The sequence below is a fragment of the Lasioglossum baleicum genome, chromosome 5 (genome assembly GCF_051020765.1).
Source record: "Lasioglossum baleicum chromosome 5, iyLasBale1, whole genome shotgun sequence".
NCBI classification, from domain to species: Eukaryota; Metazoa; Arthropoda; class Insecta; order Hymenoptera; family Halictidae; genus Lasioglossum; species Lasioglossum baleicum.
In genome coordinates this window covers 12081800-12103751 of record NC_134933.1, presented here as the reverse complement: position 1 = coordinate 12103751, position 21952 = coordinate 12081800, and the positions used below count along the sequence as shown (strand labels likewise).

Sequence of the window (21952 nt, the reverse complement as noted above, 5' to 3'; positions counted from 1 at the left end):
TGTGTAAGTTAATTCAATTTATAAGCGTGTAAATAAAATATTAAACGATCTTAACAACGAGCTTCACAACTATTTTAAACATTCCAGAGCAAACTTCATAAGCACGTATGCCGTATGGTTCTATATTTTGCGAACGTCTTGTACACGAAGCCAAATTTAGGTCAGATCTGTTCAAGAGGTTTAGTTCAAAGCTTGGGCTCCCTGGTGGTCATGATTTAAGCGGAGACCGAATTTTTCATGAGATGCTACGTCTGCCCTACATTCCGTTTGAAGCCTTATCGATTAACATTGTTCTTGGCCAATCATTGGTTGTACTTCCAATTGACTCTATCGATCGCGTATCTGGTCCAATTAACGAGAATGGAAGATACGAAGTACAAAAGGATGGTGTTAAGGGGCGTACAATGAAAATACACAACGATGTTTCTACTTTTAATAAAAAACATATCTGTTGTATTATCACCGTAATATAATACAGTTTACTGTCACAATCAACAGTCGATAGAATAACGATAGTGACGTGTATCTATACCGCTAAATTATCGCTTAGGAGTTACGATCGAGAAATTACGAATGAAAACTAAAAAAAAAAAGAGAATAGGTACGCTTAAATAAAGAAAACAGTCTTTCGAGGTACAGCGACTTAACAACACCGATCAATTAACTCGCACTTACAAATATAGCACGCGAACGTTCGATTAACTTATCATTAACTAGCGCAGAACGGTGTCGAAGGAATACTGGTATCTAAACGATCGTTCATAAAATGCCCTCCGCCGTAAGTATGTAGACTTTGCGCGAAGTTTGTTTCGATTATTTTGCGAAGCAATCTCCTAGAGGTAGACTGCGGATCTGTATGCATTTATGAAGAAATTAGTTGGGTTGGCGAGAAAGTAATTTCGGTATTTTAAGATGAAATAAAACCGAATTTCTTTATTCAAACGAAGAACTTTAATCAGTAAAATATTTTCTTATTTATTCTTCTCGGCAAAAGATCATCGAACAAAAAATATCTTATTCATTAAAGTTCATTTTGAATAAAAACATTGAACTCTATTTCTTGCCAACCCAATAGTTAAATATATAGAATAGAATAGAACATTGTAATGTCGGTTTTAACGTAACAAAGCCATTAAGGGATGAAATCAATTTTTATTTGATTCCTGCTTCCCACAATCACAATGCAGAATATTTTTATTTTGCATAAAGATCCGCAGTCTACTTAGAAATATTACGTTGCGCGTGAACCGGAAATCAAGAAGAACCGCGAATCATTCGAAAACAGTGTTGCTCGCAGTTTCGTTTGAGAAAATCGTGGATATGACGTTTGTTCCCATAAAATCCTGGGAAAAGATAGTCTCTTCTTTCTTGGTTTACATAGAGCTCGAATATACAATCGGTATACACGATAGAAGATGCGTTTCTCAATATGATTCTACGTTCGCTAAAACGCGGTCTGGTTACAGGTTGTTCAATATCTCCAGGCCGCCGTTACGAAACGTCACGAAACACTGAACAATAACAGTAACTAGAATACAATTGACGTCGAATATTTAATGTTACGGTTAATTTTCATCCCGATCCAACGATCTGCTACTTCTTCGCGTTATCAAATCTACCGAAAAGATCAACTCGCGATCGATAGTTCTGTTTAAGGGGGTGGACTCGCGTTTCCAGGATCATTTCTGAATTTTCAGTACTCAAAAGCGCTAGATAAAGAAGTGAAAGAAAACAACCCCGTAAGGCCTCTGAAGATCTCGAATTTTGTTCACTTCTCAAGAAAGGACAAATCATATGATCCAATATTTAAAAAGTTATAGTCTTTCTAAAAGTGTCAGAATATTAGTGGGAGTCATTTTAGCTGTCGCAGCTTTATGAAAAGAGCTACATGCGCAGCTTCACGTTTCCAAATAATGCAAATTACGCCTCGTAAACGTAAAAATAGGACTTTTGAGGATGACTGTGGCCTAGATTGATCTTTAATCCAACGCTTTTGACTACCGAAAAACCCAATCTTTGCATTATCGGTAAATGCGAAATGAAAAACGAGTCTATAATCTAGGCAGAACTATCTAACGGATCTCGTGGGTGTATAGCGTTATCGAGAAGGTGAATTCGTCTTATTATCTCAGGGATACCGTTATCCAACAGCATCAAAAGTGAAAAGTCCGTCTTCATGAGATTTTTAGACGACATCATCATCGTTCCCACTCATTATCTCTCTTACTAAACTATAATAATACAATCTCACGGAATCGCTGGAGAAGCTCCTCCGTGATTCCCCTCGGTTCTTTCAAATGTTTGCCAGCGAAAACGAAGAACGCGGCAAGTAGTCGTCATCTGCTTAATCAGCGATCCTCAAAACGATTCGAATACAATCGTTGTCGTGCACAACTCTTTCTAAGAAACTCTCGTCATCGGCGATCAACTACGTTCCTCCGGATACTTAAATCAAACGATCCATCCGGCTGAGAGAATGATCGAAGGATTTCTCCCAGTAAAATCTCACTCTCGGATCGTCTAATGACCCGGTCTATCTGTTTTGCCGATCTTATTTCTCGTGTTTCAAATTTTAGCGCCGATTTGCTAGGCGCACGATCTTGTCCTTTGGGATTGACCCCTTAATCGGCTGGATAGAAGCGTAAAATCGCGCGACCTTGAATCTCAGAGTGACACAGCTTCAGAACTACGTCAAGGACGTCTTCAGCTGGATAGACGGTGTGAGGAGGTGGCTCGACTTCACCGGAAGCCACGAGCTTCACCAATTCCTGAAGCTGTTCCAGGGTACCGGGTTCTACTGATTTGATGCTTAATTCCCATTCTTCCGCACGTCTGCTAAATTTAGGCTGCAACCGATCAGCGACATCTTTGATCACGAATACTACGCCACCCTTGCTCAGACATTGCATGCTGCGGTGTAGACTGCGGGAGGTTGTGCCAAAATCGATCACCACGTCGACGTGACCGCCGCACGCGTCCATCGTTCGCTCGATCAGCTGTTTCTCGTACAAATCTTCGCTCCACTGCACCACGTTCACCCTGTAGCCAAAGAGAAAACTGTTGGTGAATAACTCGAATGACCTGACCGGTGGACGCTGATGGATTGGGCATTCAGTGAGCTAACTAAACTAAGTACTTGGTGTACATTTTATGTGATCTTGTGATCTAGGAAGAAGCAGGAAGCAAACGCTTGTCTCGTTGGGATTATACTTGTGTCTACATTGGAGTTATTTATTATAGGGAAGTAGATCTGTTGGAGAATCAAAATATATATAGTAATCTACTTTTTGTTTGGAGATTAAGGTAAAAGCACCAATAGTTGAGCAGTTAACCCTTATGTAGTCAACCAAAATGTATAGATTATTTAAACCTTTTCTGTATTTAACGTGTTTACACACATTCTCATTATAAGACTATAAATTAATATATTAGCGAGTAAGGAATGGACATTCAGAGAAATTTTGTAATATTTTTTAGAGGACCATTAACAAATTGTTGAAAAATTCTCTGCATGAATAATAGACAGACAAAAAACACTAGATGCAATGTAAAACATTGAAAACATAAGATTGTTTTCAAGGAAAATAGAAGAAACATTATTTTTCAGGATTCCCTGAAAAATGGTCAACTACTGATACGAGGTCAATTATTGGTGCATTTACCGTAGTGTTTCAACATTTCTGGTATCTTCCTTTCCCGATATGTTGTGTTAATATCGGATCAATATCCTACTGTTTGTTCTCCAAACAGAAAGTTCATTTTTTTATAAAATATTGTGGCTCGCCTATGACGCCACTGACTACGCCAAGCCAACACGTAAAAACATCAAAGTAACTATTATATTTATGCAACTTGACGTTATCCAAACGGGCGAGAGCTTCTTCCTCTTTAACTGTATTAGAAAATGACTACCGCCTACGTACAAGTGCTACTATATTCTCAATCAATTAATCAAGTGCTGGAAGCTGATGCAATTAACATAAAGGTGAACCTTACAACGTGAATAACGTGATACACACAAGCGCTATTACCATTTTGATCAAATTAAGCGATATTTAAGTGCACCGTGTGTTGCATAAACAAACGAACTCCGCAGAAAAGATTAGAGAAGATAAATCTTTACGTAACATTTATCGTGGTCAAGATTTGTCAAGTACTCAAATTGATACGATAACGTTATCATTCATTTAGCGATACAGTTGATTATTCCTCGGAGTTATGAAACTGTGATCGATGACAAAGATCTCGGACATGGAATGTTAATTTCAGTTCAGAGATCAACGAGTGAACCTCGTTACTCGTAGTTGAACACGCAACATGCAGTGGCTACTAGACGAAAAGCGACAGAACTCGTAGATAGGCCTAGATACAGTTTAAATTACAAAATGTCTGGCATTTTCTGCATACGTTCATGTTGGGAATCATTTAAAAACAATCTATCAAAGTGACGGACAATTATTCTCTCTCCTTTGAATCAGAAGATTTTATTTTTCTTTGGATTCTTGAGATTTTTTCAAATCTCGAAACTAAGCTAGCTAAAGTTAGCTACTAGGGGTGGGGTAGTGCTCGGGTCGGGTCAGGAACCCGAAAATTTATGACATTTAGGTCTCCGAACAATATAAATTTTCGGGTCCCGTCCCAAACCCGAATTTTTGGGCACCCACCCACCCCTATTAGCTACCTTCCTAGTTAAACCTTCCCTTTTTCTAAAAACTATTTCTTCACTATTCGCAAACACTAATTAACACTAATATAATGCGAGCACGTTCAAATCTCCACGTACAACTGAATGAATTGAATAGTATTGCCGAATCTTTAAGCAGACATTTACTTCCAACATATTTCAAGGGCAACGCGATCAGAGCTAGACCTAAGCTAGATAAAGTTAGCTACCTTCCTAGTTAAACCTTCCCTTTTTCTAAAAACTTCTAGATTCTAGATATTCCAGAGTAGTGTCGCCTTTCAGCACAATTCGCAAACACTAATCAGCCTATACCTACAGAACATCGACATTCAACAACCCTCCAAAGTAACTCACCGTTGGAACTCTTGAGCCATGGTGAGTCCATCATCCTTCAACGAGGCAATAGTGATGGTGACTCTATCTTTCATGTTGCTGAAGTAGTACGCGGCGATTCTAAGAGCCCAGAGAGCCAAGCCACCGGTACCAACGATGAGGATCTTGCAGACGCTGTTGTCTCCTCTCTCCTTCAGCAAAGCCTGGACATGTCCGTGGGCGGCGAAAACGGTGTTCATGGCTAATAAAGCGCCAGCGGGTAACATGGCTGCTACGCTGAGGCTGACGTTGTCGGGAATCTTGATGAGGTACTTGAGGTCATGGACTACGAGGTACTCGACGTAGCCGTTTGGTATTCCCTCGTAAGGATAGAGGATCACTCGATCTCCGATCACGAATTCACAATCCTCGGGAACGTTAGCGCCCAGAGACTCGATCACACCTGCGACCTCGTAGCCAGGAAACAAAGCTGCGTCCCGGACTCCATGGTGAGGCAAGGACATAGGAAAGTCACCTTCGACAGAGACATCGGTGGCTAAACTACTGCTACTGGAGACGGAAGTTAGGCTACCCAGGCTGGGTGAACGACGGGGATGATAGCAAGCACCTGCACACATCACCCGAATCCTTGCCCCCTGCGATGGCACATCCGGAACAGGAACATCGAAACTGAATACCCAATCACGGCCCGTCACGTTCGGGCTCTCGATCGACACCTGTCTACACAGCTTGTTCATCTTCTCCTCCCTGGAATTGGGAAAGATCATTTTTCATTGTTGTATTGAAACATGTATGACATTGTTGTATTGAATAATATCAGTAGACTGCGGATTTTATGCATTTATGACGAAAATAAGTAGGTGTAATCTAAAACAGTACAAAGATTAAACGAGTTTAACGATGTCGATGTACTATTTTTAATATATGAAAATTATTAAGGAAGAAAATAAATATTTACTGAACTCCTATAAATTGCAATTGATGTAGACAAATTTTATTTTGCATAAAGATCCGCAGTCTAATAATCAGGTTGCGCGAAATCCTGTCGTTTCTTATTGCACTTGTTAAGACGATATTTTAGTAGAAACTTGGAATACAGATTTTTAAACATTTTTTGCGGATAGCAAAATTAATTGATATATAAGAGGAATTATTGTGGGATGATCAATCAATTGTTACTAGACGGAAAATTTGATGAGAAGCTTATAGACGAATCAAATAGGTGTTTTTCCATTTTTGTATCACTATCACTGTAAATGTATACCAATGAGATTCGATGAACGAATACCAATATTTTTTATATAATATTTACACACGAATAGGTTTAGTAACAAGAGCAGTGCAAATTGCAGCTGTCGCTAAAGTACTAGACTGACCGGCGTGTGTAAAAATTGCAAGTATAACAAGCGGAAAACGGCCATTAACCGGAGCTTATTCGTTACGCCCCGATCGTTTTACCAATCAGCTGTTGCTCCGTCCACCCCGATGCAATTTCATGCACTTTCAAAAAACCACATAAATTGCTCAGAGACATACTGAAGCAGTCAGAATAATTTGCTAATAACTATCATATGAAGTTCATTGCTTCAAAATAGTCGACAAAGGAATTACATCTCATTAAAGATAGAACAGTGTACGGAAACGAAGCTATTTATGGAATTACATTACTCACTATCGCAAGATAATGCAGAGATGCAACAACTATTCTCTACAATCTACACTGAGCCTACTCCAATATATAAAGACAATTTTTCCTAGATAACAGAATCTTCTATGACCATCAACAAACTTCAAAGTTTAACTCACTGGATAAAGAAAGAACTCGCGAACAACGAAATAAATCAAGTCGAACTAAGCACAGAGCCACAAAGAGTGGCGAACGATATCACGACACGATTAATCGAGAACAATGATAATAAAAATCATCACATGCGTACCCTCTACAAGGAGTACAGAGTGTGTTGGGAGTGATCGGAGCCAGGGTTTCCAGCTTTGCAGGCATAGTAGAACGACAGTTCCCTTCGGCTAGATCGCTGATAATCTTTTACAGCTAGCTCCTCGTAGATCGTTTCTAACGGAAACGCGATCACAAATTCGGAGTGTTACGTTCGACGAACACCGTTACTCTCGCACGATTCTAGATCAAGGTTCTAGGAGTGTTCCGATCGTGACAAGCTAGACTTTGAAAACTCGTCGTCGTTTGAAATAGAAAACTTGTAAGCTTTTAACACTTGAGACGCACGAAAACGATTCTCGGTCGTACGCCTGAGACGCACTGGCTGAGCGCTGCGATCCTCTTCGACTTTTATACCCTCGCGAGCTTTCCCAGAGAGGCTGCTGGCTGCGTTAGTCACGCCAGCTGGAAACGGGGCATGATAGAGGGGATCGAAGAAACAGAACGTGAGCAGGTATATACGAGCATTCACGAGCCACGTGCAACCGCTGTTTTTCTCCTATACCAACGCTCGCACATTCGTCCAGCGCGTCGTGATACACGCATGAATGAGACGCATATACGCCGTGTCTGTTTCTCTTCTCTCTCCCTCTTTCTTCCACCCTATCGGCGTCTCTTGTGCAGCGATGACGAATCCCTGGGTTCTGGAAGGGATGTTTTTCACTTGTGCACTCTCCAAAATTGACTCTGCGACATTTTGTAGCCGATACTCATCGTCCGGCTGTTTATTTGATCGAGAAATGCTATTGTTTTCCGAGCTCCGTTCCTACCAGATCGCCGAGATAGAAAGTAGAAATTATTCGATGCGTGCGGACGCGGTGTCTGTTTCCGTAGTCGTTATCTACTGAACTTTCCTTTATCCACACGGATAGAAGAATTAAGTAAATATTATTAGGCTGTTCTAAAAGATTCTTTTACTACGTGCTCATTCTGTATTGTTAGATAACATCAGCATACACAAACAACACAATCTTCTGTTCGTTAATGTTTTATTATTCCTTTCTTAACCATTGGTTTTCTTAAAAACTTCTCTGAATTTGCACTGAGCACATTAATCGAGAATGAAACGAACTTCTGGGACAACCTAATATATACACATGAAGTAAAGTATATGTATATATCCACATGCACAAAAGCATTCATAGTCTTGCTCGAGAAACTACAGAATATTTTCATTTCATTTTCAATGAACTCTCTCTCTCGAATGTGAAATTATGAAAATTGACGCGACACCACGAGCATTAGTCAATTTTCTTCATTGTTTACGTTCTATCTACAGTGGGTGTACAAAGTATTCGTACACCTTTTAAGAACTAATAACTTTTTTATAATTGTACCAAACGACCTGATTTTTTATAATCAATTAGAAGCATTGGTTTACGAAATGATATGCAAAAAAGATGTTCCAGAAATTTTTAATTTACAAGGTTACATGCAAAAATAAAAAAGGGATTTTTTAAAACTTTTTTATTGGAGCCCTTAAAGAAAATTTAAAATGTATGTTTTGTAGATATATATAATAGTTACACACATGCTGAAAATTTCATCGAAATCGATTAACATACGTGCGAGCTATAAGCGGTTAAAAATGGTGAAAATCGTAGTTTTACACGACTTTTGATCAATTTCTGCTTCAAATCCACAGAATCGTACATCTTTCGATGCGTGTCATTTTTTCCTACGTCAACCGATTTCGTCGAAATTTTCAGCATATGTATAACTATTATAGATCTACAAAACATATATTTTAAATTTTCATTAGGGACCCAAATAAAAGAGTTTCAAAAAATGCCTTTTTTATTTTTGCATGTAACCTTGTAAATTATAAATTTTGGAAAATCTTTTTTGCATGTCACTTCGTAAACCAATGCTTCTAATTGATTATAAAAAAATGAGGTCGTTTGATATAATTATAAAGAAGTTATTAGTTCTTAAAAGGTGTACGAATACTTTGTACACCCACTGTATGTACTATGAATCATTTTGAAGTATATGTACTATCATTCCAGAACCTTCGTGAATAATAGAATGTTAAACCTTGATCTTTTCCAAATGACTACGCACACGATAAGAGCTAATCACATTGCTCAATATTTGTGTTATAAAAACAAATAAATATATGAACGACACGAGTAATTACGAACAGATTACTGAAGCAAGTCACCACTATCCACAATTTAGACTTCAGTTACGAACATATTTGTGTAAATATTCAAAGTCTAAATTATACCGTAGCTCTTATAGTTTTAAGCGTTTCTTATCGATTCTGATCGCAGTTGTTTTAAGGTATTATGAACTGAACGAAGACTATGCTTCCACATTTCAATCTTTGTACCGTGAAGGTGGCGTTAAACATAGGTGGTACTTAATTTAATAGTCTCTTGGTCGATCGGAGGTTCTATTCTTAAAGCAGAAATTGCCGAGCAGAGAAATCAATGGCAAGCACTACATCTTGTTATGTGTGTATTTATATAAATATGTTACATTTATTATGTTCTTGATTGATAGACCATTATCGTGTTCTTGATTGATGAACTTTTTTCTGGTTCGAGATAAGCAATGTTTTTATGGCTATTTATAGTACAGAAACTATTTTCTTCATTGGTGGTACTCAAGTTATCATCTCGGAGCTTTCCGTGTAATTGTTATCTTTTTTCAAGAACTCGATACTGAAAACTCACGAGCTCTGTTTTCATCGATCCGATTATCCAAGACCCCGTTATATCAAACCGTAGAAAAACTAATGATTATTGTTACGAAACGGCGTATCTAAGTTGCAAATCAATGCGGGAGCGATGGTAATTAATGTAAGAAATCCAACTTTTCATGCTGTGTGATTTACACATCATTATCATTCTCAGCAGCTTCACTAGCCGCAGCTGTGACAATATTATCAGTGGAAACTGAATGCAAAATAGAATAGTTATTATAAGAAATACAAATATGTCGACAATATCTCGTTAACTGTCGGGTCTAGGACACATGAAGGTCAATGCATGTTTACGCAGAATTTGATATTCCATCGATCCTGGATACAAGGGGTGGATCGTTGTATTTAAAGAAATCAAGGTGACCTTGAAATCTCCGAAACACCTTCACCCATATAAAAAATCTTTGCATTACAATATTTCTCCCTTTACACCAAGCAAGTTATGTATCTATAATTTTTTCCATATTGTTACAAATAACGAAGATATTCAAGGTGGTCAGAGTTGTTGGACCATTCTGTATTATTGACACAAGTTGAATGCTAACAACAAAGCATCGCGTCTCGGTCGGCACGTACGCAAATCTACGCAGATGCACCCACGGGGATTGACAATCCATTGTTTTGATGCGAATAGTGCGTACCTGCACGTATGCGTGTTTACTACTGATAAATCAATGATATCACTCTTATCAATAGAAGGTCGCACGCACGCGCACGCCTTGCTTTTATCGAATGCTCGGAAACGCCACAGAATAGTTATTTATTACTATATACAGGGGATCTTCTTGCAAAATAGAGATGTTCTGCATCGATTGTTGACAGCAGAAGCACAACAAAAATAACGACTTGGTTACGTTAAAAACAAAACTTTAAATTTAGTATTTTAAGCATAAACAAAGCTGTCGGCTACATTATCATATATCTACTTGCATTGAAGTAGTTATTTTTTTAAATAAAAATTGATTTATGTTGGAGTCGTATAAAGTTCCATGTACATAACATTACAATGTTCTGAAATTTCTTTTACTGTTTTATAATTGAGCCGACGAATTTTTTTATAAATATATAAAGATCCGCAGTCTATTTATATTACTGACGCTACCAATATACCGAAAGTCGCTTTAATATCTTTCAACCCTCTGCGAGAACCAGGTTTAATAACAGTCACACCCTCCATGCAGGGTTAATTTGATCCATTTGCATCAAAGCGCACTTTAAAATCATGTTTCGTCGACTGTATAACAGGATCAGATCGAAATATAAAACAAAAGTTCATGTGTCAAAAATAAATAGTTTATTTTTAAAACCACAAACATCTTCATTTGTTTAAAAATAACAGTTTTAAATCCGCTGGGGTTGATTGTACCACACCTGGCTCGCGGGGGATTAAAGTGGAAATTACTTATCGACGTCGATATGATCGATAAGGAATGACATGTTCGTGTTACGTGGGACGGAGGGGATCGATAGTAAAACTTACGACGTGAAAATATGAAAACATGTTTACGCTAGAGAAATTGTACCAATTGGAAATAGTTAAAAAATTGTTCAACGAATCAATTACGCGTAAATGGAACGCATAGTCGCGGCTTGTTTGCAGCCAACACAACGTCCCTGACACGGAACTACGCACGCAGCCATCTGGTATCGTTTAAAGATCATCAAAAATCTGGGTTACGTATTCGACGGGAAAGGAATAGTATTGTTAATCGATTTACAAGTTCCTGGTCACTTTGACGGCAATTTAATCGATCGCTAATTTCATTAAGCTTTCCATTGCGTTGACAATTACTGCAAAATAATCTTGTACATCAATCACGAAAGTCTCAAAGTCTTTTACTTTGTTTAAAATATTTAAATCTCTAGGCCCTCCAATTTCCAAATATTCAAATTACGCCTCGTAAACGCAAATAGGACATAAATAGGACTTTTATCTAGCGCTTTTGACTACTGAAAAATTCCATCTTCGCATTATCGAGAAACAAAAAGGAGCATCCCTTGCAATCCTGGAGAAACTACCCTTCATATGTAATCAAAGTGATCGACGTAGACGTCAACGTGTTAACTCTGTCGTTACTTTCGAGTGTGCCTAATGTGACAAGTATACTTACAAGGTAAGGACCCCAAGTGTCCGACTTCGATTTTGATCATCTTTTGTGAGACGATGGTATATGGATCCCTAATGATGTCCGCAAAATATTAGGTGTGTTACTCAATAGTTTTAAAGATATAAACAATTGAACTTTCACGCTACCTGCTTACACAAATCATGGTATAACAACAAGATATGAAAGTTTAATTGTTTATATCTCTCTCTCTTTAAAACTATTGAGTAACTACACCTAATATTTTGCAGACATCATTAGGAATCCGTATACCATCGTCTCACAAAAAATTATCAAAATCGAAGTCGGACACTTGGGGTCCTTCCCTTGTTAGGACCACGAGAAGAACACATTGATACTAACAGCTCCAGTTAATTTTAAACTGTGGTTCGCAAAATACCAGTTCGTGTGCAGGTATCGATGGTTGTTTCGATCGCGTGACAAAGCCATTCGAAGAAAATAGGAGCTTTGTGTATTGTGCAACTACTCAAGGACGCCTCCAGAAAACAATTCCCACCTGTATTGCGGTGTCTCGTTAACAGTTATTTCAGTATCACACGAGGCAACCGTTTCCGGGATCCAGACAAACAGTCTGTAGCTGTTCGTTCCGCGTGCTCATCGTAATTGCGAATTATCCATACGTAACGCAACGAAGCGGTGACTAAGGAATGCGATAGATGAACGTTAATAGACCGAATTGGTTAGCTAACAGAGGGTACACGCAGGCGTTCACGTTATCTCTTAATACTGCCCGTCCTATCGCGATTTATATTGTCGAACGACAAACAATCATTTGCACTCTATAATCTTCTCATTAACCCCTAGATTAAGCTACCGGTGAAACCGCCATTGATGTTTAATCACTTGTCAATCGAAGCAGCGAGCTTATGCTCCTTTATTCTCGAACGTTCTGTTCTCGAATAGATACTAGAACAATTATTATTAGTTCGTGCGGAAAGAGCAATTTCTAGACTGCGAATCTTTATGCAAAATAAAAATTGTCTTCATCAATCGCAAGACACGGAAGCCATATAAAACTTTCTTTCTATTTTCAACGATTTTAATAAATCGAGAATAACATATGGATATTCTTAAATTGTCTTTACTGTTTTAAATTACATCCATCGATTTTTTACTTAACCAACTTATCATTATCCCCAGCAAAGAAAAACTCACCGTTATTTCAGTCTCGTCTATCATTTCGATTCCACGACGATCGGTTTATTGATCTTGGACATAATAAATCAATTTTATAGTTGTCGTTTAGAAAAAAAAGATTGTCGGTTCTTCTGCGAATATACGATTGCATAATATTTTATAATTAACCTATCGAACTGACTAATTGACCTGTAGGCCAGCTAGACAGGTGGAATCGTCCCGAGCAACGTAAGCGTCTGGCCGATAAATAGAAGTATGACAATAAGCTTCCTGTTAGTCAGACGAGCTTATTTTTTACCCGACGTCTAGCAGTCCATTTTTATTAAAGGTCGAACAAAAATTTGCATTCCCCAGTTTGAATATTGTTTTCGAATCACTCCGATCGCAATCGCCGATCGACATTTCTTAATCAAGACTACACTCGAGTCGCGATATAAGATCTCTGAGTGATTGAGAGGATTAACTTGAAAACAGATACGATTTTAATTTCTTCTAGAAGAACGATCTGCTACATTTAAAAGTACTTTGTCAACACTCGAGATTCGATTAACGACAGAGATTGCTTAATTTCCCAATAAAATAACTATACCGTGGAAAACTTGTACGGTGGGTATTATCTATAGTTCGAATATGAAAAATATGCTTATCTGTCTTTCACCGTTAGAGTGGACGAGGCTCATCGCATTCTTCGAAAGCAACTCTGATGCGAGAAACATTGTGCAACGATCACAGGTAATTTTGCTGCACGCTGCCATTTTACGCGGCCACGTGTCCGTTGCGTGATCGATTCGATGGAACGATTAGTACATCGGAAAAAATATGCGCATCCCGAAATCGCGAATGTACAACAATCTGTAACATCTCTGCTCGTGTTATCGGTATATTACGGATCTTATGCGTTTACGGCGAAAATGAGTCGGTGCAATTTAGTGCAGTTCATTCTTGTATCGTTTCCACTATTCATCGACAGTCCGTAACACAACAATCAGTTACCAAAGCAGAACATGTACTTGCAGATATGTACCAACATCACAAATTGGGATGTGCAGTGGGTGTACAAAGTATAGTAAATATTCTATTACACAATCTTTTTAAAAAAGTGCCAGAAATATGGGGATTGAACGAGGGATTAAATCAAGACAATGATACACAAAGCATAAGGCCCGAATTATGCAGAAATTCCTAATGTACAATTGTACAAAAGTATTGCAGCCCCCTCCCCGATCCCCTGACTTCAATCCCATTGAGAATTTGAGGGACGGATCAATACGTAATAGAGAAGAATTAAAAAAACAGGATATAAGAAGAAATTAGCAAGGATTATTTGCAAGAAATAATCAGGAATATGCCAAATTGTCTAAGGATACACAGCAAGGTGTCCCAATGTTTTTGTGACCGACTGCACATAATAATTTCGATCTAGGAGAGACTCAAAATAACAATTCAGGATAAAAATATCAAGCTGCTGCATATTATAAACGAACAAACGAGCATGCGACGCGAGCACAACAGATTTTCAATGAACAAAGAGATCCTCGTGACGCATTCGATGTTAGTCCAGACAAAGGAATTTTTTACATGGTTTATCATACTGCGAAGCACATAGGCTCCTGCCGCAGCCGTGCTTCAGAAATAACTTTAATCGACGATCATCGATAAACGATGACGAAAAATAACAATAGTACTTGCTTTACACGCGTGCACGTTGCTTATAGTGATATCTCGATTCGATTTCTTTCGATTTTCAACAGTTCTATTATTGTAAACATGTTTACGATGCTGTGTAATGAAAATCGCCAAGCAGTTGCTCATTTTTGTTTAAAAGGTGAACAAGTGTTTGCACAAGGTCTTTATGAATTAGTTTTTGTTTTGTTTATGAAGTTTGCCAGAGGTGTTGCGCGGTGTTAATGCTTGAACACATAGGTCATATAACTTGCAGGCGCCTTCTAAATTTGTACATGATATTCGCATGAGTGTAAGTATACGTATACACCTATAAATCAATCCGACGGAGAGAAAAACAAACAGCAGCGTGGTACTTTGCTCTGCCATCGGGAATTCATGCAAACTGGAACTCGAATTTTTTGTAGGAACAATTAACACTGCGCACTTACTGCGTAACTCTCTAAACTTGCACTTGATGCACTTCAGAAATACAAAACACATGAAATTCCCCCAATAAATTGGTTAAATGAGGAGGAACAATTTTGTGTACATACTAGGTAGGAGAGGGGGCACGTTGAAACATCTGGTAGACAAGTGCAGGCAATTAGATGAAACATTAATGATTAGATCAAATGAAATCCTATTCTTAGTGGGAACAGCCATCGTAGATCCAAAATAAATAAAAATTGTACGAAATTCTATCGACTTTTATATTCTATCATTTTTTAGGAAATGTTCGTAAGCAGTGAATGTAATGAAGGAGAAATCGGTTCCATCCAATAGCATTTATAACAAAAATGAGGGAGTGAAATACAAAATTGTAAAGACTGCTATATTACTGGCAACTTTTCCACCCTTAGCACTCGAATGGTAACTCTGAGGCGCCACTAAAAATTGCTGTACATTATTAAAAGTATTCTGTACATTACTAAATATGTCAGTATTTGATCAATTACTAAACATTTAAGGGTATTGTGTGAGGTATAATACCAAATTCATATCCATAAAATTGACAAAATCATACGGAATGAGAACATTCTAGGTCGGAAGAAATGATTAATTTTCAAGTTGAAATATGCTTGAAAATTGAATTTATAGTACTGTTTACATTATTAAATATGTCGGAGTCTGATCAATTACTAAACATTGAGGTATTGTATGAGGTATAATACCAAATTCATGTCCATAAAATTGACAAAATCATACGGAATGAGAATATTCTAGGTCGGAAGAAACGATTAATTTTCAAGTTGAAATATGCTTGAAAATTGAATTTATAGTATTGTTTACATTATTAAATATGTCGGAGTCTGATCAATTACTAAACATTGAGGTATTGTACGAGATATAATACCACAAATTCATAAAATTGAAAAATCATAGGGAATGGAACTATTCTAGGTCGGAAGAAATGTTGAATTTTCAAGTTGAAATTAAAAAAAGACGGCATTTTTTCTTAAGAAAGATCCGCAGTCGAGTTCGAGAGTAATTCCCATTGGAAAAGAGGGAAAATCATGTTTTTACTGTGAAATTGATGTACACAAATAGCAAGGTACGAGTCGGTGTGACTGCATCGGTGTAACGCGAAGGAGGGGAAGTCGGTCGATGCCGTGGAACCGTGGCACGCTGCAATCACGTGCACATCAGCAGGCATCCGCGTGTTCGGCCGACCCGCTCCGCTCGACACGCTCTCGCTGCTCGTGAGTACAATGCCCGTGGTGTTTCGGGCTTCGGGCCATTTTTACCCCTTGACAGCCACCGGCTGCTTTCGAAAATTTCGTCGACGATACCGTTGTTTATACTAAATCGCCGTTACAACTCAATAGAACACTCTGAAAAAATTTCCTGCTCGAACCGATTTCCGTTCTTGACGAAATACCAGTTCTTCCTCGACGCAATCCTTCGCAAACCTTCGCAATCCTTCAACGTTATTCCTAGACTCAGATTTAATAGTTTTAAACAATTGACAATTCTCGATGGTTCGAGCTACTCGCGCGTCTTTGTAGTACGAGAACATTCATCGCAGTAATTAATCGATTTCTTATAATTGGTTCCTGCAAAGCCTAATAATATTCATATTACGCGAGTACACTGCAACTGAAATGAATTTTTAAGCGTGGACACGAAAGCGTGTTGCTCAATTATGACCGATACGGTAATTAACGTGTTAACGAAATTGTTTTGCAATTAGTTCGATGACATCACGTAACTTTTATGTCCTTCCTTTAACGCCTGATACTTTCTCACACGATTTTCTTTTCCATTCATGATCAAAACGACTTAACAAAAGATTTCTAACATAAACAGTTCAAATGGCAGACAAGGTTCAACAAATTTTAAGACGCAGTTCAATTTTTGGAGTTAAAGTATTGCAACTGATTACTGCCGACTGTTTGCAAGCTATATCTCAGATATACTATGTACAAGCATGATAAATAAGGATATGAATCAACGATTTGGTATCTTCGGGATTTTATTAAAACAAATTATTGCTCATATTTTGACATTTTATGATCGAAGAAAAGTTTATTTCGACATTATAACTTCTGCCAGGTCGAAGAATAAATAGTTTAAAAAAGCGAGCATAACTTTAACTAAAACAAATCTTACATTAATCTAAAATACGTCAGGATTTTCTGCGGTTGTTTGATTCCTTGTTCACTGTATCACAAGAGGATTGATAAATCAATTAGAGCAATTAGTCAATAAGCCGATACGATGATAATCAGCTGGATGATAAATCGACGATAGTAGACTATTGCTCACCTTAAAAGGCGCAACGTGAGTGTCAGTTTAATGGTGGTACCTGTTACGCGTGATGCCTTTCGTTATAGCAACTTGAATTGTATGTGCTTCGGCAAGCAGGTTGCAAATAGAGCACGGTTCTAATCGAATGTTAGACGACAATTGTTTACTCAGATTCATTCATAAATTACTTCAATTATCAGCAGACTTCGAATGTTTATTCAAAAATGAATTTACTCTATTTTTCATAAATTTTCATTGAACATAATCTGCTTTCCTTATCCAAACACCATTTTTATCGTATTGACAATACAGAATTCGCAGTCAGTGATGTAAATACTGTTTGTTTAAACTTTCCCAGGCAAAACGATGGATTTACACCCGCTAAACTAACTTATCCACAAAATTAAGTTTACACAGGAATTACCTGCCGCGAAACTATTAATAACACACTGATTTCATTTGCTCCCGTCACACGTTCAAGCCCGCATCCGCTTCCGTCAATATTTGAATATTCTTATCGGGATATTAAATAACTCCGTTCGAGAAAACGGAAAAGAGTAGTCGAAGCGAATGTTCACATCCGCTTAATTAATACGTCCCAATTAATCAACCGAAATATAATGAACTCGTTGAATTATAATACGTTGAATTATGTATAATTGAACTTATAGATTTCGTAGTCCAGACTGATCTAACGAAAAAGGAGGCCCTGTTTCAAGAGGACCTTGACTTTTAGATTAGATTGTAATTATAATTCATCAAGTAATTCAACACAACTCGAAGAGTTCTTTTACTCTACATATGACACCATAGGCCGTAGGTGTTGTCTAGATTCTTAGCATCCCCCTAGTTCAGTGCCTCCGCCGGCCATTTTCATCGCGAGCAGTTTGATTCAATATTGTGACCTATCTAATTGATATCTAATTGATCAACGTATTTAATAATCTAAATAATATTTTGAATAATGGTACAGCAATGTTTAGCGACGACTCTGAGTCACCACTCTAGTGCTAAGGGTTAAAAGAGAAAAATCATTGATGACAGCATCTAAGAACATGGAAACCCAAACACTGAATATTACGTAAACCGTTAAGATTCGTTTCACTTTTCAAATGAACGACTTGTTACAAAGTGCTCAGGTTCATGGAACCAGTTTAGCTGGTTTCCACACAAAACGACGCATCGCTTCTCTCGCCGGTCTAATGACACTAGATCGCCTGTTCTATGTCAGTCTATGTCTTCTCTTAATTAATTTTAAATTAGTATTAAAACTAATAGGGATATCATTTTTAAAAATTTTGATTTCTTATCCGAACGTTTAACAATATTTTTAAGAATAGAAATCGTCAGCCTGTAAATTTTAGTTGTAGTACCGCGAATATTACACAATTGTTTTATATTGGAAAATCTAGCCATGAAGAATCTCTAAGTAACTGATAACTGTTAGGTAACAATCTATTTACAGTTCTTCTGATAAGGGTAGGTCAGCACGAATCAATAGATGCATAAATCAAGTGAATGAGAAAATTAATGTTCCATCGACAAAAGCGTTATTCATCACACCCCAGTTGTAAATCATGAGTGATCAAATACGAAAGCTGACAACTTTGTAAGGGGCGATTCAATCACAGAAAAAGAATTTGCCAGTAATTTCAATAGAAATAATGTGCCCTATTTATTAAATAATAAGGAGAAGCAGACTCTTTATTGAAACGCAATAACTGCGCCAACCCAACGAAAGTGGCCGACCGCGTTCACCAATGTTAAGCAGTCGACGACCTACCGCAACACTAGAAAGTTACAACGACGTATCGAACCGATCCACCAGCCAGAAACAATTAATGACGAATTTAATGAATTGATTAAAAAAGCCTGTAGATATGTGCTCAATAATATGGACAAAGGAGCACGTGATTCATGTGATTATTCACGTTTCCCGTTTATGAGCACAAATGACAAATTTGTATTCTTCCATCGTTTCGTTGGAAACTCATTTGAGCGCCTACGAAAATGATTAACGTGTTCAATGTCACGTTTTGTGCGTTCCAATATTTTTTAGATTACAATATTTATTATTTATACTGCACTTAATGTTACATTGTGTGTAAACATTAACTCTTGGATGGCTAAAATGAGAGTTATCTGAAGAGGACGATTCACCGCGATATAAATACCGTCTAACTTAATTCTCGACCCGATTCTACACTCTAGCAGGATAAAAACATGGTCCAGCGGCCCCCACGACATTTTTTATTGAAATCGTGTGCATAACAATTAGGGTGAAAGATAACCGTACCGGGTACAAAATGTGTCGGATATTGTTTTATAAAAATGACAAGTCGAATTTATTTAGACTTTTCGCAATTTTTATAATAACACGAGCTCAAATAAAGAAATTTATTGAATCATTTCTAATGGAAGCATCTTTACAATTTCAATAATTAAAAAATAAAAATAAACAATGTGAAACCGGTCATGGTACAGTTAGTGTTAAAGGGCAATACGAGGGTAAACACTCTAATTTTATCATTTTTTTTCTCGGTTGTTAATCAAGATATTAAGATGAAAGAAAAACCGAAAATACTCAAATTTACCTCTTGCATTTCATATATTTTTTCACAATTGTGAGGATATTATGAAGGGTAGAAAAAAATATTTATGGAAGAGAGTGCGACGGCAAGTACCTTTGTTACGGTGAATAATACATGAAAATGCATTGGAAACATTATTGTGACCGAATCAGAATGGAGTGGAAGTTATGGGAGGCGTGGTCATGCTCAAACAACGTTAATTTGTTCGACTACGTCAGTCAACTCTGTACGCGGCGACAAAAGAAGCAGGCTGGCTACAGCGCAAGCTCTGCCTTTGTTTACACTGTCACTGGTCGATGAGTGAACCTTCAACATACCTTCTCGCGAATATAAAGTAATAAATTACATAGCCTAACGATTGTCATTGCGTATTTAACAAGCGATATGTTAGTGTGATACGCGATACATCGGTAGTGTAAGCGTGGGCGCTACTACCGCAGTTAGTATGCACTGCCTTCTGAATCAGCTGTTCGTAAGAAATCGTGCAGGTGCATTGTGTTGACAACGCTGTTGTCAGTTACACGGCGCTTCTAAATTTTGCACATTAATTTTACTATTCTACAGTCACAATACCTGATAAGTAATGCTGTATGAATTTGTTAGGTTGTGTTGCATTTAAATGTCCGATTTTAGAACGCAAGTGACATGAAACGTTTCGAACGCGAGAAATGCGACGACGGTGAAAAACACTACAAAACGTGAATGACAAATATTTTTAATTAGAATATGTTGCTTACAATGGTGTTCGCTTTGATTAGTTTTAATTCGAAAAAATTGTGCTTGTTGAACGTCACTGTTAAAAATCGGACATTTAAAATAAGCCCGAAAGGAAATGCCAGACAGATTCAGAGCTGTTATAAACAATAAGGGATTGCACACGAAATAGCTAAATAAAATAAATAAAAATATACTATAAACTTCCATCGATGTGTACATCGATCTTCAGAAAAGCTGCGGACATATTTGCTCGCAAGGCGACGAAGAGCAACATTTTTAAATAACTTTCACAGCACTGTAATTTGTTTCACCTATTGTTAGAAGTACACTGTCCCTTTGTATGGTCTTGTTCCATAGAAATTGTAATCCCATGGAAACGCAAGCAACGTACATATGTATATTCTATTGTTCTCCATGGCGCAATGCCTACGTCGATATTTCCAACAATAAGAGACTTGTTCTTCACGTACAAACGTAGCAAATGTTCCGAAGGACGAATCAAGGTTGACTTACTCACCTTACTAGTTAACCCTTTTCACAGCGTCGACTAACTCTATATAGCTATGGGGGACCGTGAAAAACGGTGACGTTCACGCGATACGATGCCGATTAAATTAAAACCTTTTCTGACAAAAAGCTCGAGCTCGTGTCGCGGATGATAGCACAGCAAGCTTTCGTACTATTCTGACGGACTTGCTGTGAAGGGTAGATTCGTGTCCAGTGAGGGCGCTTTAAAGGGAACTAGTATGTATCGCGCCGACGCCGAAAACTCTATAAATTCAGTGTCGAGCTACGGCCCATGGAAGGGACGTCATCGATCGCAACATTAAACACGAGGTCCATGTCCTGTAAGTAACGAGACCCCTCTATTTTGTTTTATTCTATTTACTTTTAGGATGCGACAGCTGTTGCCTCCACCCCCGAAAGAATTTCCATGATTCCATGATGATTACTAGACATTTTATGCATTTATGACAGAAACGTGCACGTGCAAGCAGTCGACGAATTACAAAGATTTAAGGACATCAGTGTATTCATTTCAGCTTAATAAGATAATTAAAAGAAAAAAGAAATTTCTATTTGGCTCCTGTGTCTTGCAATCAATGCAAACATTTTTTACTTTGGTTAAAAGATCCGCAGTCTAATGATTAACCATAATCGAATAGATTCGCTACTTCTACGCCCATGTTGTAAATCGAACAATTTTATCAGTCCCTTGAAATTTGAATTTGAATGCACGCCGGGCTGAGCGTTCGTTGAGCGTCCACTCCATGAGTAATTGATTTC

At 37.7% G+C, this 21952-nt stretch overlaps 1 protein-coding gene across 2 annotated transcripts; it reads right to left on the bottom strand.

The window, feature by feature from the left end:
- Nucleotides 1-419: 419 nt before the first annotated feature.
- On the bottom strand, nucleotides 420-21358 carry Drat (Death resistor Adh domain containing target). 2 transcript variants are annotated; one of them, XM_076424432.1, is made up of 3 exons: nucleotides 21183-21358; nucleotides 5039-5764; nucleotides 420-3039 (listed from the first exon to the last, which is right to left on the bottom strand). In XM_076424432.1, the coding sequence occupies exons 2-3, from the start codon at nucleotides 5752-5754 to the stop codon at nucleotides 2622-2624; spliced, it is 1134 nt and encodes a 377-aa protein (XP_076280547.1). In that variant the 5' UTR covers nucleotides 5755-5764; nucleotides 21183-21358; the 3' UTR covers nucleotides 420-2621. The 2 variants fall into 2 exon arrangements, with proteins under 2 accessions (XP_076280547.1, XP_076280546.1); XM_076424431.1 differs by lacking the exon at nucleotides 21183-21358 and adding an exon at nucleotides 6955-8027.
- Between the last annotated feature and the right edge of the window lie 594 nt (nucleotides 21359-21952).

What these genes read in the sequence shown, in the direction of transcription:
- Drat (XM_076424431.1), bottom strand. Translation starts at nt 7,019, where the DNA reads ATGCCTGCAAAGCTGGAAACCCTGGCTCCGATCACTCCCAACACACTC. An exon ending in CTCTGTACTCCTTGTAGAGG is followed by an intron (nt 5,765 to 6,954) that starts GTACGCATGTGA and finishes TCCCAATTCCAG; the next exon opens with GGAGGAGAAGATGAACAAGC. An exon ending in ATGGCTCAAGAGTTCCAACG is followed by an intron (nt 3,040 to 5,038) that starts GTGAGTTACTTT and finishes CTTTGGCTACAG; the next exon opens with GGTGAACGTGGTGCAGTGGA.